The sequence below is a fragment of the Pelophylax lessonae genome (genome assembly GCF_965119305.1).
Source record: "Pelophylax lessonae genome assembly, chromosome: 4".
NCBI classification, from domain to species: Eukaryota; Metazoa; Chordata; class Amphibia; order Anura; family Ranidae; genus Pelophylax; species Pelophylax lessonae.
In genome coordinates this window covers 185,462,388-185,483,078 of record NC_138771.1, presented here as the reverse complement: position 1 = coordinate 185,483,078, position 20,691 = coordinate 185,462,388, and the positions used below count along the sequence as shown (strand labels likewise).

Genomic DNA, 20,691 nt, shown 5'->3' with positions numbered 1-20,691 from the left:
GTTAACTGCAAAATGTATAACAGGTCCATCTTTGTACCATGATCCACGTCTTGTGTGTAAGACATCACTGTTTTATTTCAGATGTCAGTTTTATGTAGAGAAATCCAACTTAAGATTTCTGAGCTTTTAATCTGCTAGCAGATAAAAGTATATTGCTAAATTCTTTGTTGAAAGGGAGTCTAGAGAAGAGAATTATGAGTTCTCCTAGATTATAAAACTGTATCTGTCCCACTGAATAAAGAACCTATATAAAAGGTAACTATGAAACAAGAATTATTCATCAGGGAAACCCCTAAGCTTTTAATAGCACAAGAATAAATAACCTGACTTGTTCACAGTCATGTTTTGTACAGACTTTCTAGGCATTCCAGGTTTACCCTGTATCTGGTATTTCCTCCACTGGGAGTGTCCCAAAAAAATGAACAAAGTTACTTTTTTTTTTGAGAAAAAAAAAGTTACTTTTTATGTGAGATTATCCTTAATTTTTTATGTATTGATGTGCTACTTGATCAGGTTTTCTGTAATTAAAACTTAGAAAACAGGGTTTGTTTAACTGTTTAAAAAGAATATATTGGACAAAATGTATGAAATAAAGGGCAGACAAAGAATCATACATTACTAACATATGTCCTGTACCTGATCCTCATTTAACATATGTAGTGATGAGCCGAAAAGCCCTGGGTTTGGTTGGACAGGAGTTTGCAGATCTTCCATGAAGTTCTGATGCCAAACTCTAACCCCATTAAAACCCCCCATATCCCCCCAAATCTACCCCATAGATTTTGAATCTTTCAAATTCAAAGTGCCCATTTTCTGGACAAATATGGAAGAGAGTGTAAAAAAAAACACCTTGGGAGTGTTCACTGCCCTGTGGAATATAAACGTCTACAATGCAAAAAGAAAAAAAAAAAGAATTACATGCTGCAGGGAGCAGAATTTTTTATTTTTTTTGGAACTGATATTTACCACCTTTAGCTTCGGGAAGATTTACCCTCCTTCCTGATCAGGCCATTTTTTGCTTTTTGCCACTGCGTTATTTTAACTGACATCTGCATGGTCATGAAACGCTGTACACAAATGAAATTAATATAATTTTACTGGATTTTTTTAAATATTAGTAATGGCAGCGATCAGCGACTTAAAGTTTGACTGTGGTAGTATGGCGGGCAGCCTGACACTAACTGACACTTTAAGGGAACCAGTGACACTATTACAGCTATCAGTGCTAAAAATATGCACTATCAATGTACTAATGACACTGGCTGGTAAGGGGTTAACAGCTAGGATGATCAAAGGGTTAAATGTGTGCCTAACAGTGCTTGGTGCTTTTAATAAGGGATGTGCGAGTTTGTATTCCATGCTTTTAAGGGAAACAAAAACAGGCACATTCCCACTGACAGGACAGAGCTCTATATTGTTTACATTGACAGAGCTCTGTCCTGTCTTCCTCCTTAATATCAGTGGGTGCCGGTGGTCATCCACTGGCCGGCACCTGCTGATAGGCTGGGGCTGTGACTAATCACAGCACATCCAGCACGCCGGTGGCATGCCTTCTTTGCCCAGTAGTGCTAGATCACATACTAGGTATGAAATCCAGCCCACTAGAGCCTCTTTGCCACCATATTCTTACGTGAGGCGGTCGGCAAGCGGTTATAAAGGATTTTTTTTTTTTAAATTGCTGTAAAACAACTTTGACAGATGTCATTGTCAACTTCGTTGTTTGAAAAAAGAAGAAGGTAGAAATTAATGCAATTTGCTGGCAATTTAGATGGTTTCATTTTTTTTTTATTTGTAAATGTAATTTTTTTTTAATATCCCCACAACCCTTTCCCGGCGGTTGTGGGGGTCTGCAGGAATCTGGAAGCCCTGTTTACCAAAATAGTATCCTTACTCATTCACAAAAAAAAGAGCTTTATCCTAGAAATAAAGAGACAACCAAGTCCTTTAATAAAAAAATACAATTCCCCTAAATCATTGTAAGTCCATCGTCAATCACTGACAGCTAAAGGTTGTAACGTTCTCCTGGAATTACCACACTAAATGCTCTGACCAGCCAGCGTTCAGTCTAAAGTTCCATTTGAACTGAACACTGAGCTCACCCCTGAACATATGGTAAAAAGGCTTTTCCTCCTATCATATCACATTGGGGAAGAAAGGCAGTGCCTTGCAGCTCTGCAGTTTGTAATTTTAAGAAGTGGTGTCAAATGTTCAAATGTAGTGTACATGGATCATTATAGAAAAGAAAAAAAAAACAAGATATTTTTGTAATAAATTCTATATTGTTTAGATCAAACCTTTTGCAAATTTATCTACTGCATGGACATAGTGGTTCATTTAAAATGGAGTAGATAGGATATATTTACTTCAACCATCTTTTTACATAGACATAAGTCCTAAATGTGTATATGCTAAGTAAACTTCGTTCTCCATTAGTAAAGCAACCACTATGGTCACACGGTATAGAATATTGCACATGGCCTTGCCAAAAGAACATGAAAATGTATTACGATGAGTATAGTTTATAATCATTTTTTGAATACATATTTGTTTACATAATTTGTTATACTTATGTATAATTCAGATTTAGCATCTTCTCTGAACAGTGTACCTAATTTGATAACACTATGAAACAAGAACACTACATCAATTTTACTGCCATTTTAAATGTGACTATATTGATGTTTATGTGCCTGATACATTTCCTGGTCAGTTTAAATGAAAGCTTTAAAGTCAATATTGAATTCAGCATTGATATGAAATTCAATCCCCTGGGTGGTGTGATGGATGTTATGAAGAAGAGAAAATGACATTTGTGTATGCTTAGTGTCATAGCAGATTATATTCTTAAGTAAAGGATTAATCTATGACTGGAAATCACTATGTTGTTTACCAAAAGCTTTCCATTTTGTTCTTGACTAAAAGAAAACAATATTATTTTCCTCATTAGCTAAACAAATATCAAATACAGTTTGAAAAGCAGGTTACATTAATATCACAAATTCTTACATTTTGCGATTTCAATTTTTGAAAAAAATGTCTGAACATCAGTAGTATAGATAATGCAAAGGCAATGCAAAGAGATTTCCTGGAAGGTTGTAAAATCTTTAGTCTAAGTGTTCAGTCATTCCCTTTTCCCTGAGGAAAAAGAATGCTATTTTCACTCTGCGTGTGGCAAAAAAATTGTACAAGTGAGAAGTAAAAGATGCAGCAGCAATGGATATTTGCCAGTTGGCCATATTTCACACTTATCTTGTAGATATTCCCATTTTAAAGTGGTTCTAAAGTCTCTGTGGGTTTTTTTTTTTTTACCTTAAAGCGATATTAAAGTAATAAACATGCTATACTTACTTTCTCTGTGCAGTTGGTTTTGCACAGAGCAGCCTGGATCCTCCTATTTCCGGGTCCCACGCCAGTGCTCTGGGCCAGCTTGCTCTGTGGGCACCTAAGCAGGCGCACTCCTGACCTATGGCATGTCCCCGACACACGTGTGTCCATTTTCACATGGAGCCCCAGGTCAGCCCTGCCCCTCCGTCTCCTGATTAGTTCAATGTCTATATTTGACAGCAGCAGGAGCCAATGGCTTTGGCTGCCGCAAAAAGCCAATCAAGAGTGCGAGTCCCTGGAGAGGCAAGGCTCTCTGGGACATTGCGAGGAGGCTCAGGTAGGTATTAGGGGGTGCTGCTGCACACAGAAGATTTTTTACTTTCATACATAGAATGCGTAAAGGTAAAAAACCTTGTGCCTTTACAACCACTTTAACGCATTCTCTCCATTAAAGGAGTTGTAAAGCCAGAAGGTTTTTTATCTTCATGCATTCTATGCATGAAGATAAAAAAAAAAAAAAACCTTCTGGGTGTAGCAGCCACCCAGCACCCCCTAATACTTATCGCAATTACATCTACCACCACTAGATGGAAGTAGTGTAATTCCTCCTCTCCTCTTAGAAAAATTGCTTACCCTCGTCACTTCCGCAGTGTGTGCAATGCCTATACATATATATATATATATATACAGTCAGGTCCATAAATATTAGGACATCAACACAATTCTAATCTTTTTGGCTCTATACACCACCACAATGGATTTACATCCAAATCAGGTGAGCGGTGTAGGAATTACAACAGTTTGTATATGTGCCTCCCACTTTTTAAGGGACCAAAAGTAATGGAACAGATTAACAATCATAAAACAAACTTTCACTTTTTAATACTTGGTTGCATATCCTTTGCAGTCAATTACAGCCTGAAGTCTGGAATGCATAGAAATCACCAGACGTTGGGTTTCATCCCTCTGCCAGGCCTCTACTGCAACTGTCTTCAGTTCCTGCTTGTTCTTGGGGCATTTTCCCTTCAGTCTTGTCTTCAGCAAGTGAAATGCATGCTCAATTGGATTCAGGTCAGGTGATTGACTTGGCCATTGCATAACATTCCACTTCTTTCCCTTAAAAAACGTTTTGGTTGCTTTCGCAGTATGCTTCGGGTCATTGTCCATCTGCACTGTGAAGCGCCGTTCAATGAGTTCTGAAGCATTTGGCTGAATATGATCAGATAATATTGCCCAAAACACTTCAGAATTCATCCTGCTGCTTTTGTCAGCAGTCACATCATCAATAAATACAAGAGAACCAGTTCCATTGGCAGCCATACATGCCCACGCCATGATGCTACCACCACCATGCTTCACTGATGAGGTGGTATGCTTTGGATCATGAGCATTTCCTTTCCTTCTCCATACTCTTCTCTTCCCATCACTCTGCATTACACTTACCTGCAAGAAGAAATACTTACCTTGAAAATGTATTGTCCAGCGCTGCCATCTCAGGTGTGGGCAGCTTGAAGCCAGTGTAATCCTCTTCTGCATCCTCTTATGTCCTCTTCGGTCCCACGATGCACTGCACCGGCCCCGCCGTCACTTCCGGGGCTGCAGCATCATCCCTGCACAGCTTCTGGGCATGCCCAGAAGCTGTTTAGCAAGGTATGACGGTGCCTGCACCGGAACTGACGTCGGGGCCGGTGCAGGCGCATTGATTCCTGGGAGCGATGACATTCAGCTCCCAGGAATCATTGCAAGCCAGGAAGTGATGACTCGCCGTGGCCGCCAAGGGAGGAAGAGGAAGTAAGGTAAGTATACTATCTTCTAAAACAAGGTAAGTAAAAAAAAAAAAAATTGCAATAATCCATTTGTTTTTCAGGTGACCCGGAGCAAGAAGATGGACAGAAGTTACATTTTAGGGTGGAACTCCACTTTAAAGCACATCTTGTTTGTTTAATTTAAAATCCATTGTGGTCGTGTATAGAGCCAAAATGATTAGAATTGTGTCGATGTCCCAATATTTATGGACCTGACTGTGTATATATATATATATATATAGATATATAGATATAGATATATATATATATATATATATATATATATATATATATATATATATATATATATAAATGAAAGGATTAAAATATATATATATATATATTTATTTATTTATTTTTTTTTAAATGTGGTCAGGATAACCAAATATTATGTTAGTAATATAAATGGAATAATTAAAAAAATGGAGGGCTGTTCTCCTGATTTTATATATATATATATATATATATATATATATATATATATATATATATATATAGCCCCAAAAGTGATGAGGGTAGGTATTTCTGACGGGGTAGGGTTTTCTGATAGAACACCGGTGTAACGTTAAAAAACCCTACTCCGTGAAAATTCCATACCCTCGTCACTTCTGGTGTGGGTACATCATTCATCAGCTGAGCCGCTTCACAGTGCGCATGCTCACAGCTGCGGAGGGTAGGGAATTTTCACAGGGTAGTGTTTTTTAACGTTACACCGCATCATTCATCAGCTGTTGCCGCGCGTCCCACTGTGCATGCCCAGTTACTAAATTAAATCATCTTGGCTCCAACCCTGAGACTTCCCTGTGGGTGCGTGTCATTCAACAGCAGGTGCGGTGTCCCAAATGATCTCGGCTCCAGGAAAATGTTAAAGTGCCGGGGTCTATGAAAAGTTAAACATGGTTCCTAATGATCACAGCAGTGTGTGCAGACTAGTCAGGAGGACTCAGGACTCAGACCCCCACCACCAGTGTGCCACAACACCAGCCACCACCAGCAGCCAGCCAGTACCACTCAGCAAATACCCACTAAGGTACCACTCAGCAAATACCCACTGAGGTATACCACTCAGCAAATACCATTAAGGTACCCACTGCCAGTGTACCACGCAGCCCGAAACACTTAGCAAATACCACTCAGGTACCAGTGTACCACGCAGGTACCCCAGTGCCACTCTCAGCAAATACCACTCAGCAAATACCAAGCAGGTACCACTCAGCAAATACCACTCAGGTACCGTACCAGTGTATCACGCAGGTACCACTCAGCAAATACCATGCAGGTACCACTCAGTAAATACCACACATACAAGGGGCATACAAGTTATTTGACATATTTGATTATTTTTTTAAAGTAACGCAATAGTTCTTTCCCTGGTAATTAGTTACTTTTTCACTGATGTAACTCAGTTACTTACTTTTTGTGAGAAGTAACTAGTAACTATAACTAATTACTTTTTTTAAGTGACATGACCAACACTAAATATGACTAGTATTTTTCTTTCTAATAGAAAAAGCTGATACCAAATATTTGCACTTCAGTCATGCTATTTTATTAGGTGGCCATTCACATTGCCAGTTACCAGAAGCTAGTATGATTATCTAACTAAATATACATCCAAATGTAGGACGTTCAGGTACAAGCAAGGCCTATTTGAAAGGGAATCAACAGGTTTCCAACACTAGGACTGGGACTCAACAAAGGCTTATTGCTAGCCTACAGCCTAATTAATGCATGCCGTACTTAGCTATGTTCTTTAAATTTTAACTTATTTCAACTTGATTTTGAAAAAAATCTGACCATATCACATCAACTTACCATAAACAATTTAGATTTAGAAGAGATGGTGGTAGGTTGAGTAGTCTATTTAAATATTTCTCAATTGAAATCTTTTTGAAAGAACTAGTAAGTTTGGAAGTACACATTAGGGATGTTTTTAAGGTTGCAATGGGATTAAAATTACTTCAGATGGTTACAGAAGCTCCATTCAACTATCCTGATTTTGTATAAAAAAATGGCACCTTATTGGTTAAAATAATTTTTTAAGCTTATGTTGCCTGAGCTGTTCAGTGAACAAAATTGAAAGTTTATATTTAAAAAAACTCATAATTTTCTGAAAGATTTAACGTTGCCAAAATTACGTTGCTTATCACTATTGGACAATGTTAGAGCGGTTGTTTTTGCAGCCTCAAAAAAAATCTTACATTTGACATATGAGTCGGGTAAACCCAATTATTTAGCATCAAGGCTTTAAACACTGCAACAGTTTTCAACCCTTCAATTCTTAAAAACTCTAAACAGAAGCATATTAACTCAGTGGTAAATCAACAGCGTTTCTACAAACTATCCAACTAACAAAAACATTCCAGGAAGTTTACATAAGCAGGTTAATTAACTTATGTTTTAACACATCAATTCCTAGTTCATTATAAACAATATAAATAATGTGGCATTAAGATCCATAAATCCTCATACATCACGGCATAGACGATTTTGCAAAGTTTTTTGGCAGTACTTACCGCTCAGGACGAAACTTGTGCTTATGCGGCCTCTGCAAATCCCATCTTTGACATTCTTTTCCTGTTTCTGTGTAATCCATCACTCCCCGGTAATGTTCACCATTGCATGTCACACATTCCACTGAAAAGTAGATTGCAGTGCAAATTTAGCAAAAAAGACTAATGTATAGTTCCATTTATATAAAATGTCACTTGGGTATATGTCCTGCATGCCTTCAAACACCCCCAGGAGCACCTAGCATGCAAATTTCAACACTCTGTAGCAATATAAAGTGCTGACCTTACCCTTTCTGCCTTCCTTACCTTCCTATAGCTTAAAACCTTGATGGCTGAAATCAATAGGTTACAGAAGGGTAGAGGAACCAGCAGCTGACAATACTGCTAAGAAATTGTTGAATTTCCTTACTAGAGCACATATGGTTTTTGGGCTCCTGGGGCTATGCTGAAGATTTGAAAAAGACAGTACGTTCGCTTGGTGCTTCAAAACCAGTACCGGACATTTAGGAATGCATTTATTTACTAAAGGCAAAAAGGCTGTTCACTTTGCAAAGGGAGTTTCAATCTGCAAGATAATTTTCACCAGAGCTTAGTGAATGCGGTAAGATTTCAGGTTGGAAAAAATATTCAATCATGTGCACAGAAAAAAAAAATAAAAACAAGTTTTGCTTGCACATGATTGGGTAATGGAAGTCAGTAGAGCTTCACCTAGATCACCTTCACCAAGGGCAAACTTCCTTGCAAAGTTTAACTTCCCCTATAAAGTGAACAGTCTATTTGCCATTAGTAAATCCACCCCACAGTCTGATCACAAACATGACATGCAAACCTCACCTAAACCCCTCCCTATCCATAACCATATTTAACACTTATCTTCAGAGTATTTGGCAAATCATTTAGGTGCCAAAATTGTGTTGATGAAAATTACTGCTATGGTAAAATGTATGTAGCTACATTTTAGCCATAAACCAATTTAGCATAATGGTTAAATTGAGAGGGGCACTTTACTCCAAAGGTATCACAAATTATTTTATAAAGATTTAAATGAAAAATAAGTCAGATATTTGACAACATTTGGGCTGAATTGCATTATAGTAGAGAGAGGAATGAAGTAAAGGGAATTATTCTGTGGGCTACAATTATTAGTAAATTGACAAATGCATTGTTAAACCAAATAACCATTGAAACAACACCTGTGATAAGTAGAACAAAATGGATCCAATACACCAAACAGTGGCTTAAGGATATCAGCTACTACTACTATTAGCATTTATCAATTTTAGTAATATCATTCTAAAATCTTAATAAATGCATGAGATATCTTTTGTATTTTTAAACATCCCCCAAAGTAGACATGCTTTTGTTTTTTCAGTGCTGATGACTATGTTCCCATAGCAGTTCTTACATCATACCTTGTTATGTTTTGAATTTAGGATGTTAAATTTGTTTATTTAATTTCCACACCGAATTAGATACAGCAAGCTGACAAAAGATTGCAGTGACTTTCTGGGAAACCTATTACTCATTGATTAGTACGGGGCCCTTTGTTCTTACTTTTTTCCCTAATAACTAGCAACACATGGTAAAATATTGGAGCCTTCTTAATACTTAACAGTGGATAACCACTGTTGAGCACAACCCACAGATATCCAATGTTTTATATGCCACAGTTAATTGCATTAAAAATGTAGCCTGTATGTAAAGGAAAATTTAAATCTGTGCAAAAGAGAAAAGAACATCCATTTAAATGAACCCATGCCCAAACCATGCACACAGATGTATTCACTTATGATGAACAAGCAATAACGCAAAATTACTGAAATGTTAGCCCTTTGCATATTATTTTCTATTACAACACAACCTTGGCACCCTGTCAGTCCTCTCTGCCAGTGTTTCCAAGCTGTTAGAAAACCACTGGAACCTGAATTTAAAGTGGTTGTAACCCCAAGCATGTTAAACCACATAGTGCTTCCGCAGTGTAATTTGTCCCTTTTGTATGTTGTCATATACCTAGTTGATCCTGCCTGTTTCTGTGCTCCCCTTTGTATGCTGACCACAGTAATCATGGCTGCTGATCCATGACACTGTGGTCATTTTCTGTGCCTTTGTCATCCCTCTGCGCTCCTCTCTCCCCACCCCTCTCTTCCTGTTAGCTTGGGAGTCTGTGTAGTAAGCTGTCTCCTCCGCCCCCCCCTTCCCTCCTGCCGCTATGTTGTCTGGAAAAAGTTAGTGATTCCAATTCCTGCCAGCCCCTCCGCAATAACAAGATCTACTACACAGTATGTGTTTTTTTTTTCCTGCAGATAAATGCATTTTTTCACATCGCCAATGTACGGTCTCTTGACCACCGACTGACATCAGAGGGGAAACTTAGCCCCTTCCACTGTAGTCTTTAGATTGGAGAAAGGAGAGCGGTGGTCAATCACATGACCGCACATCAGCGATTTGAAAAAGTATTTAGCTGCTGAATTAAAAACAAAACACACACCCTTTGTTGTACATCTTGTGGAGGGGCTGGCAGGAATTGAAATAATTGACTTAAAGGGTAACTCCACTTCCGTGGGGAAAAAAACAGCAAATAAACAAAAAAATTAAATAGCATATACAATTGCGATTCAAGTCATATTGTAATTAAATTTTATTAAAAATGACCTCTCCTTTTCGAACTGCAGTGCTGTAATTTTCTGTAACATGTCTTGCAATTTGTCTACCTGGAGGTGTTCTATACACAGTATGTGTACAGAACATCCCCCAGATATTTAATTTCCTGCTTGTGTGATTGGCTTACTGATTTCCCCAGAAGTCTTCACTAAGATACAAGTCAGATTTCAGACATCTCCTGCAATAAAAATTTAATTTTTGGTGACATACTCTCAGTAGGAAATCACGTCTAAAGGGATGCAGACACTGCAATTTTTCTCATTAGAGCTTTGTAGGTGCAGCAGCTGTTTAATAAATATGAAACCACTCCCATTAGACTCACTCAGAACATGGGCACAGATAAACACACAGGCATTTCTTCAGAATAACAAAAGGTAGGAATCTGCAACAATGTTTGTTAAAATCCTTGTAATATACATAGATCATCTAGAGGGGAATGCTTTTTTTTGTCAACAAAAGTGGAGTTACTCTTTATCAACCACTTTAATGTATTTGTTGTGATCTTTGAGACTGAATTACTTCACAGTACAAGCAGCTAGAGAGGTCAGTAATGATATGTTTTAAAGCTCCTTTACTGCTTGTTAAGAATATGTAACACACTCTTGTCAATAGTCTTGGCACAGGTGAATTCTAAATTAATTAAAAGGATGGAGTTTGGGTTTTCTAATACCAGACAAATCCTGGAAGTTGGAAAATCCAGACTCAAAACTTATAATCCCAATAATACACTGCATGGTCTTTGAAGTATGACAAGCAGGCTTAGAATGACCAATTGGGGAGGGGTTTGATAAGCCAGCTACCTCATTAAAAAAGTGGCGGGGGGGGGGGGGACTCAGCACAAAGCAGCCATGGTGAGTGTATTGAAGCTGCTGTGGGAAAATAGGGAAAATGAACAACCTGCATAGGGAGTAATGAGGTTTGGTCAAGAAACTGTACTTTAATTCTGATTGCCAACTTGTTGGGCAACCAAACCCTTTTCTGCCTTTTTTGTCCTTATTTGGGTCTTTTTGCCTTTAAAGCACAACTTCATTCTAAAGGGGAAGTTCTACTTTATGCCTTCGTCCCCCTAATCTTCTATTTCAGACACTTTGAGGGGGGGGGGGGGTAGGTACCTAGCTTTGGCAGGTTCTTGCTTCTACCTTTGTTGGGATTGCTGCGATGATCCAATAAAAATTCTCCTCTCCCACACCTGCAACCTTCTGGGAAATGTCACAGGTCCCAGAAAGTTGGGACCATTCACAAAGACCGGTGAAGAACTGGTTCGGGTGAGGATAGAGCTGGATCCCTGGACCGGTAAGTGTCCTATTAAGTCAGCAGGTACAGTATTTGTAGCTGCTGACTTCTTTTTGTTTTTCCAAACAGGGCAAAGAACCCTTTTTATTTTATTTTATTGTATGGCTGATTTGAGGGCATAAAAGGGCTTTATATTGGGTCGTGTTTTTGAGGATTCCCGTTACTTTTGGAGGATATATTGGTTTTATATTTTATATTTATAAGACTCTTATTTTATATTAATCTGTAAGTTTTTGTTTTCTTCGGTTATCAAAATACATTCTTGATTTGAAATCTCCTTAAAGCAAAACAAAAGACAAAAACTTTTTGAAAAAAGGCAAAATGTTGGGAGATCTTCCAAGATTTTCCAATAGGATCTGGGGATAAGTATAAAATAACAGCATAACAAAATATAATTCTTCAGATAAACATAATTTGTTCCTCTATACAGAAAATATTTCTGTTAAAGGCTATTAAAGTGATTTCTACCACACATTTGTATGGATTTGGTAAGACATTCAAGAGCGTGTGTCTGCCGCTATTGTGTTTCTCCAGGACCACCTGGTTTTGATTTAGAAAGTAAAACTGCCAAACCATAGAATACAATGGTTATAAATTAAAAATGATGTTGCTAGAATGTGGTGAAGCTATTCTTCCTTTTGTTTTCTTTATGCAGTTCCATAACTTAGTACTGAATGATTTCTGAGGAATTGAGTAAGATAAATACAAAGAATATGTGCACATTCCATTAAAACAAGTTTAAGACTGTATATTGTACAGTAAAATCTCAATATTCAGAATTTTTAAAACATGTTTTAAACACACCAAAGGTGCATTGATTAAAAAATTAATCAATCATAAACGTTTATCTAATTTTGAACACTGTTTGAATTCATTAGCAAGCTGGTAAAGTATATTGAAAGCTATTTTATTTTTTGGATGCAGTGTGGAAGGGTTATAACATTGGTTTTTATTGCTATCTGTATTTTGTCTGGGCAAATTCATTCTCTATCTGTCCTGGTGACCATTATCAAAATTACTAATAATGCCAGGAAATACAAAACTTAGGTTTTCACCTGAACAGGAATGCAATGATTTACAGTTGCTTCCTGTTGAGACTCTGGGAAAATCTTCCAAACCCAATGGCTTTAATCAATCTCTATGCAATCCAAAACTAGTAAAAGGTTTTGGTGTTAGATACACTTTAAAGATAACCTGTCATAAGCTATATATACTAAATATAATATATATATACATACATATATATATATATATATATATATATATATATATATATATATATATATTCACAGGCTGCCATTGTTATCTCCTTCTTCTGAATATTCTGAAGATGCTGGTTGCCTGCAAAGAAGGCATCTACAGGTATACACATTAGGAATTCTGACTTCAATCTAAATAAAATTTTTGCTTATTGGTTCTAGACCAAAAAGATTGCTGAAGTGCTTGCTAATGCCTTTATTTACATTTTATATAACAGATGATTAATCCTTTTAACTCAACTTCCAGAGAGGACCACAGAATAGGTGACAAATATTGTACATTCCTCTAGAAAAGCATAGTAAAGGATTCAAATAAGATTTCCATTATCAAACAGAAACTTTAGTCGCTGTTGCAGTTTTCTTTTTTCTTTTTTTTTTTTTTCAATAGTTTTTGTGAATTTGACCACATTCTGTACATCACAGTCAGTCTGATTGTTCAGTTAACACAAAATGCATGTATCTTACAGTCAAGGAAATTGAACAGGTCGAATTTTGGTCCACCTATGAATGTTCCCAATTGACAGAAGTTGATCTAACAATTAACTTCTGTAGAACGGGACTGATGGAAAACTTTGTTGATCAGCTGGCTACAGACACTGATGTGGAAATCCATTAATTTTTTTATTTGATCAGCTCTCCAGCTGATTGAAAAAAAAAATGCAGCATCTGTAGCTAGTCTTACATACAGTATCTTCTACTTTAATTTTCAACAGGATGCAAAGAGCAGTTGTGTGCCACTAGGGTAGCTAATCCTATTTCAGATTTCCACAGTTAGTTTTCTCTGCTTACTTGCTTTAGGCTGTTGCACATTGCTTTTTGCCCTATTAAATCAAAACCTGTATTAGTTTCAACCACAAAGAAATGTTGACAATACCATTTTTTTCATGGTCAGAATTAGGCTTTGACAATGCATTACACTATTTCATAACATGTGTTTAATGTAATAGGTAAATTAAATACATTCTACCTTGTGAACACAAAGGAATGTCACACACTTCATGGCGAATCTGTGGGTTTTGAGTAAAGCACCAAGGCCCTCCTTCTTCTCCTTTGGGATTTCGGCAATAGTTTTCCGTGAGATCTTTACCTCGATAGCTCGAATGCAAAAAGCTAGTTTTAAAATGACATTACAGCAAACGTTGTAGTAAATCTTAGTACTACTACTATGGCACATCATTCATGAGTTTTGTGACTGTAACTTTACTCTAGTATGTCTTGCTAAAACTTTACCAGTAATTTTTCACCTACTACATGAACTATGACTCATACGTGTCAGATACGTCAGTGGTAATTTAAGCCATTGCTGGACTCCCATAATTAGCAATATCAATTAGCAGATGATACTGTAAATATTATTAATTAACAGTCTCATGCTTGTAACAGCTGAAAGTATTCTTAGATAATATGCTTCTCCTGAAATTATGTGTTAGATAATGACATACATTAAAGCAAGGTTACATGCACTCCACAGGCTACTAAAATATAGCAAAGGGAATAAAATGATAGCGAATACACATTCAATTATATAACAAGAATAAACACAAGACTAAGACAAAAAAAAATGTAATTTCATTTGATAAACAGTGGATAACATGTAAAATAAATTAATAAAATTAATATATAAAACTAATATTAGATTTCAGCTTGAAAAAAATATATACTGTATCGTATAATGACCTTAATAATACAATGCAAAGTTCAGTGTGCAGTAACCCTTAAAAACCAGCCAAACTCATTATTTAATCCTGTGACTGTAATAAATGACTGATTTCTATTAAAAGGATACATTTCATTAGGTTAAGATAAACTCATATGCCCGCCACACACAAAAATGTTATTCAATTTTTTAACTTCTTTTAACCAGCTTTTGATTAAAAAAAAGTGAACAAAATAACACAGCTGACCAACATTGCTACCACATAGATTTAATTTTGTAAACTGTAGATGGTAAGTTGTCTTAGTCCATTCAATATCTTTTTTAGATCAGTTAGTCAGCAAGAGAGTTATTTTTTGTATGGTCAGATTATTCGGTGTCGCCAACAGAAGTAAATAGGAGGTGCATCCTATTGGATGTCAATAAAATTAGTTCTGTAAGATTAAAGCAGTTGTAAATATAAGCATGTCTATACTTACCTGCTCTGTGCAATAGAATTGTACAGAGCTTTTGCAAAACTCCTCCTCTTAGGTCTCCCACTGGTATTCCGGGCCCCTCCTCTCTGTCCACTGCCCCATAATAAGATGGGGCACTCGTGCGTGCTCACTCCCGAGCCCCACTGCTGCATCCATTGACACAGACAGCTGGTCTCGCTCCCCCCCCCTTCCCCATCACTGGCTTTGATTGACAATGGCTCCCAGTGCCCCTGCAAAGCCAGCAAAGCCAGGAAGTGAGGGGAGAGAAGAGTTGCAGATGTGCACAGTGCTGGATAGAATGAGGGCTCAGGTAAGTACAAGGGGGAGGGGGTGAGGAGGATGCTAATGCTTAAACATTTCTTATCTTAACGCAAGGAATGCTTTAGGTTAAAAAATGTTTAGCCTTTAGAAACACTTTAAATCACCAACTGCATAAATGTTGGGATTTAATGAAGTCATTAAAATGTAATTTCTATAAGCTGCCTGCTTTATTGTAAGTCATATACTCTTTTACATCATATAATACATCATTCACTCTTTTATATCATATGTTGTTTGCTTTAGACAAAGGTCAATGTGTTGTGGTGCAGTGGTTTACATGTAAAGGTGCCATACTACTCAATAAGGTCAAGTCCAGGACAGGACACATGGCTCTCCATGTGTATTAGCAATTTCACATAGTATTACACTATATCATAGTAGTAACATCACTTACATGTTGTATATTGAAAACAGGCATCACAATTTTGACTGCAAATACAGATCACAGTACAAAATGGAAATTGGCTCATATAACACAGTAAGTTTGACCTTTCTCTAAATGTCGCACTTGTGAGCACACACACAAGAACAGGAAATAAGTCATTAACAAGAAAGGGGCTGGCTCAATTTTTAGTTCTGTTTTTTCCACAAATTACATAAAACAGATCATTGTTGCGAACCAGCCTTGTAAAATAAATGCAGAAAATAGTCCCAAATTACAATTTCAACAGAGGACATTCCTTTACATAAACATGGAAACCACCTTCTCAAAAGCAGATGTTGTAATGATGTCGTTCTGTGAATTCCAGCCCACACATTAACAAACAGCAAATGTTCATATATTTAATTTTTTCCCATAATTGATTTGCACATCAGTTTGTACTAATGACATCATCAGCTTTTTTTCAGGGTATATAAACAAAATTGTGTGTGGATACTTTATTTGTCAGGTGACCTTTGTAAAGTATGACTGTGTAGTATGCTGTAAAAGCAACAATAATAAAAGCAGTGTTTTGTAGTTCTAAGTTCATATGCACAAATTCTGGTTCCATGTTGAATTTGCAAAGTCATATTGATTGACAACTGTCAACTCAGTATGCTCGGTGGTTGAGCAAAGCCATAAGTAATCCAGGTTTGTGCACAAATGTGACGAGGGTGTGCAACATAAAGTACACAGGTTTAAAACCTTTTTTTCCCAAAAGTAGGCCCTTTTTTCCCCAAATAGCTTCACAAGAGCTGTTAGTGTTAGAAAGGGCAAGGCCACAGATTTATTGGAATAAACCAAATTGACAATAAATGGTCTAAACCAATAACCATAAAGGGGCATGGCAAAGCTGATTTACTTTTGGGCTACTTCATTCTGCTGGGCCAGTCCCAGTTGCATCTTTTCCCACATGCTCTAGCACTCTAAAGTTCTGATATCATCAAGACCCATTCAAAACCCTGCATTAGATGTGAGGATGCCAATGGACACTGCACTGCCAGAGCATAGGGGAGCACTGTTTGCAGAGGGAGCAATCAGGAAAGTAAAAGAAGGAAAAACTTTCATTTTTTTTCCAGAAATTGGGCTTTTAAAATACCTCTTAGCTAACCACAGATAAACTGTGAGCACTTAACAGGCATTAATAGCCAAAATTCCTGCCTTCAGTTCCATCACTCCAGACAGTTATCGAACAAACCAAGGGCCTCAGGGGACCATTTCAATGCTGTCAAAAAGTCCATCAATAAAGTGACAGTAAACAAAAAATGAAAAAGAGGGTGGGGACTTTGAAGATTGCTACATGTCCTCAGGTCTTTAGTTCCACCCATCAATTTCACTTTTATTTGGCAATCAACCAACCCTATATGTAGCCACAGCCAATGGTGGCCTGTTTTACTGCACCACTAAACAGAAAGGATGCTAAGGACCACCTAGAAATCCTGTCATGCTTCCAGAAGTCAAGACCCCATTGGACAGTTCTTTTGTCTATATAGCAAAATGAACTATTTCCTTTTCAGTAGACAGTTGTCAAGCACCTGTAAGGATCATAATATGTCTCTTCAAAGTAATTTGTTTTCAGTGATGGATCACTGTGCTTAGTGATGGATCCTTCTTTCTTCTTGAATGTTTTTTCCATGCAAATCCAAACATTCACATGACAAGTATGTCCCAGCATGAATGAAAGGGCTTGTACCGGTGGCGGCTGGTGCTCAAAATTTTTGGGGGGCGCAAACAGAAAAATGTAATAGGCATTGCTTTGCGGCAAAAAACGCTGTAAAAAATTGTGTGACTTTGAGGTCGCAAAAGTGTGAAAGGGGCCTTCAGTAATTAAGGTATAGTGTGCCCCCTTTCAACGCAGAGAGACCAGCGTGCCCCCTTTCAATGCAGAGAGACCAGCGTGCCCCCTTTCAATGCAGAGAGACCAGCGTGCCCCCTTTCAATGCAGAGAGACCAGCATGCCCCCTTTCAATGCAGAGTGACCAACGTGCCCCCTTTCAATGCACAGCGACCAGCATGCCCCCTTTCAATGCAGTGACCAGCATACATGCCCCCAATGTAGTGACCAGCATACATGCCCCCTTCAATGCAGTGACTAGCATACCATTCCCCCAATGCAGAGATTAGCGTACATGCCCCCAATGCAGTGACCAGCGTACATGCCCCCAATGCAGTGACCAGCGTACATGCCCCCAATGCAATGACCAGCATACATGTCCCCAATGCAGTGACCAGCATACATGCCCCCAATGTAGTGACCAGCATACCATTCCCCCAATGCAGAGATCAGCGTGCGTGCCTCCAATGCAGTGACCAATATACATGCCCCCAATGCAGTGACCAGCATACCATTCCTCCAATGCAGAGATCAGCGTGCGTGCCCCCAATGCAGTAACCAGTGTACATGCCCCCAATGTAGTGACCAGCATACATGCCCGCAATGTAGTGACCAGCATACATGCCCCCAATGCAGAGATCAGCGTGCGTGCCCCCAATATAGTGACCAGCATACATGCCCCCAATGCAGAGATCAGCGTGTTCCCCCTTACTTACCTGGAGCAGCAGCGGCGGCGGGCGGCTTCTCCTCAGTCCCGGTGACCGGCGGCGAGTCTCCTCCAGTCCTTCCGCTACCGCCTCCTCCTCGGCTAATGGCATGAAGTTTGCCTTGCGGCCAATCAGGAAGCGCATATCGGATGCGCTTCCTGATTGGCCACGAGGAGGATCTGTGTGACAATAGCGAATTTTCATTCGCTATTGTCACACAATGGGTGGGCTCGGGACGCACTGCTCTGCGCCCCGGGGTCCACCCTTTGCATCGTCCTATTAGAGCCTCTGGCTCTAATCAGGTGATGCCAAAAAATCCCAATTGAACTCCATGCGTCCGGCGCCCCTGCATGCAGATTAGGGGGCCGGATGCATGGATGGGGGGGCGGGGCCCCTGCGCCCTCTGGACACCGGCCGCCACTGGCTTGTACACACAGACTAAATTTCTAACACTTAACAACTGCTTTAATGAGCTTTAGTATGGCTTTAGACTGGCATTTTACAAGCATTGATGAGGAGTTAAAAATGCTCCCCAAACGCCATATGGGCATTTCTAAAGCGTTTGATGAGCGTTAAGGCACGTTAAAACTGCGCCACAAACAACTTTTCCATTACAGTTAATAAGCTAGTCCTAACACCCGGCAACTGCTCTGCCACTGCCTGCCAGAGCAGGCTTCAAACGCCTCCTGACTCGTCATGAGGCTTTAACTTTGAAGCAACGTGCCACTACGCTTCATGTTTTGATAGTGTGAACAGCATACTATATGTCTATTGTATCTTGTGCATAGGCATTTGAGGGACGCCTCTCAAAGGCCTGCTTTTAATGCCAGTGTGAAATTATTTTTATTACTTTTTATAACTGCTGAGTAAAATAACACTACTTACATAACAAAAATACATTTAATCATTATGATCATTTTGGCTAAAATGTTAATGTTACTCTAATGTTTTTCTACAACTGACTATGGGATTATCTGCATAGAAAGGAATGTCATTACATCTGTACTCTGCTCAGGCCAGTCAATCTCAGTTTCCTTCAAGCAGGTGATTACCGTAGGGCAGAGGCACTGACTAATATGTTGAAAAATGATGTTCTAGGTTATCACTCATATCAGACTAATGTGAACAATGAACTATATAGACACCTAATAATCACAATTTGCAAACCTCCCAACAATTTCAAGTAGTTTCTTATCTATAATCTCTGGTCAATAGGTAAACAATAAAAACTAAATGGCCAGGACAGTGAATGGTATTTCCCTACATGTTATAATTAGCACTATTTCCAGGTGTGAAGGAATTTAGATTTTATCTGTCAAGGAATGGACATGGTAATTTGTAACTTTCACTGCAAACAGACACTGAAGAGAAGAGAGTAGAGCACTGGAAGCTGGAAGGGTAAACAAATTAGCTACTAGGGAAAATGTTGTTTAAAAAAAGCTGTCTTTTTAAACAGTTTTTGTGTATCTTTTTTAATGTACGGTATATATATATATACACATTTACATTATCTCACAAAAGTATGTACACCCTTCACATTTTTGTAAATATTTTAATATATCTTTTCATGTGACAACTCTGAAGAAATGACACTTTGCTACAATGTGTACAGCTTGTATAACAGTGTATATTTGCTGTCCCCTAAAATAACTGCAGGCAATAAAATAAAATTTCTAAACTGCAGGTAATAAAAGTGATTACACCCCTAAGTGGAAATGTCCAAAGTTTGCCCAAAATGTCAATATTTTGTGTGGCCACCATTATTTTCCAGCACTGCCTTAAACCCTCTTGGACATGGAGTTCACCAGACCTTCACAGATTGCCACTGGAGTCCTATTCCACTCCTCCATGATGACATCATTGAGCTGGTGGATATTAGAGACCTTGCACTCCTCCACATTCCGTTTGAGGAAGATGCTTAATAGGGTTTAGGTCTGGAGACATGCTTGGCCAGTCCACCACCTTTACCCTCAGCTTAGTTAGCAAGGCAGTGGTCATCTTGGAGGTGTGTTTGGGGTCGATATCATGTTGAAATACTGCCCTGTGGCCCAGTCTCTGAACAGAGGGGATCATGCTCTTCTTCAGTATGTCACAGTACATGTTAGCATTCATGGTTACCTCAATAAACTGTAGCTCCCCAGTGCCGGACAATGACACTCCCACCACCATGCTTGACTGTAGGCAAGATTTACTTGTCTTTGTACTCCTCACCTGGTTGACACCACACATGCTTGACACCATCTGAACCAAATACGTTTATCCTGATCTCATCAGACTACAGGATATGGTTCCAGTAATCCATATCCTTAGTCTGCTTGTCTTCAGCAAACTGTTTACGGGCTTGCTTTTGCACCATCTTTAGAAGAGGCTTCCTTCTGGAACAACAGCCATGCAGACCAATTTGATGCAGTGTGCGGCGTATG

General features: G+C 38.6%; 1 protein-coding gene across 2 annotated transcripts in view; it reads right to left on the bottom strand.

The window, feature by feature from the left end:
* The window catches only part of HGF (hepatocyte growth factor), a 156,040-nt gene that overhangs the window by 87,079 nt on the left and 48,270 nt on the right, over nucleotides 1–20,691 (bottom strand). The window contains exons 5-6 of one of the 2 annotated variants that reach the window (XM_082256600.1): nucleotides 13,823–13,965; nucleotides 7,646–7,766 (exon numbers count right to left, since the gene is read on the bottom strand). In XM_082256600.1, the coding sequence (XP_082112726.1) occupies nucleotides 7,646–7,766; nucleotides 13,823–13,965 (264 nt within the window). The remainder of the gene's footprint in view (nucleotides 1–7,645; nucleotides 7,767–13,822; nucleotides 13,966–20,691) is intronic. The other variant, XM_082256601.1, reaches the window with a different exon arrangement.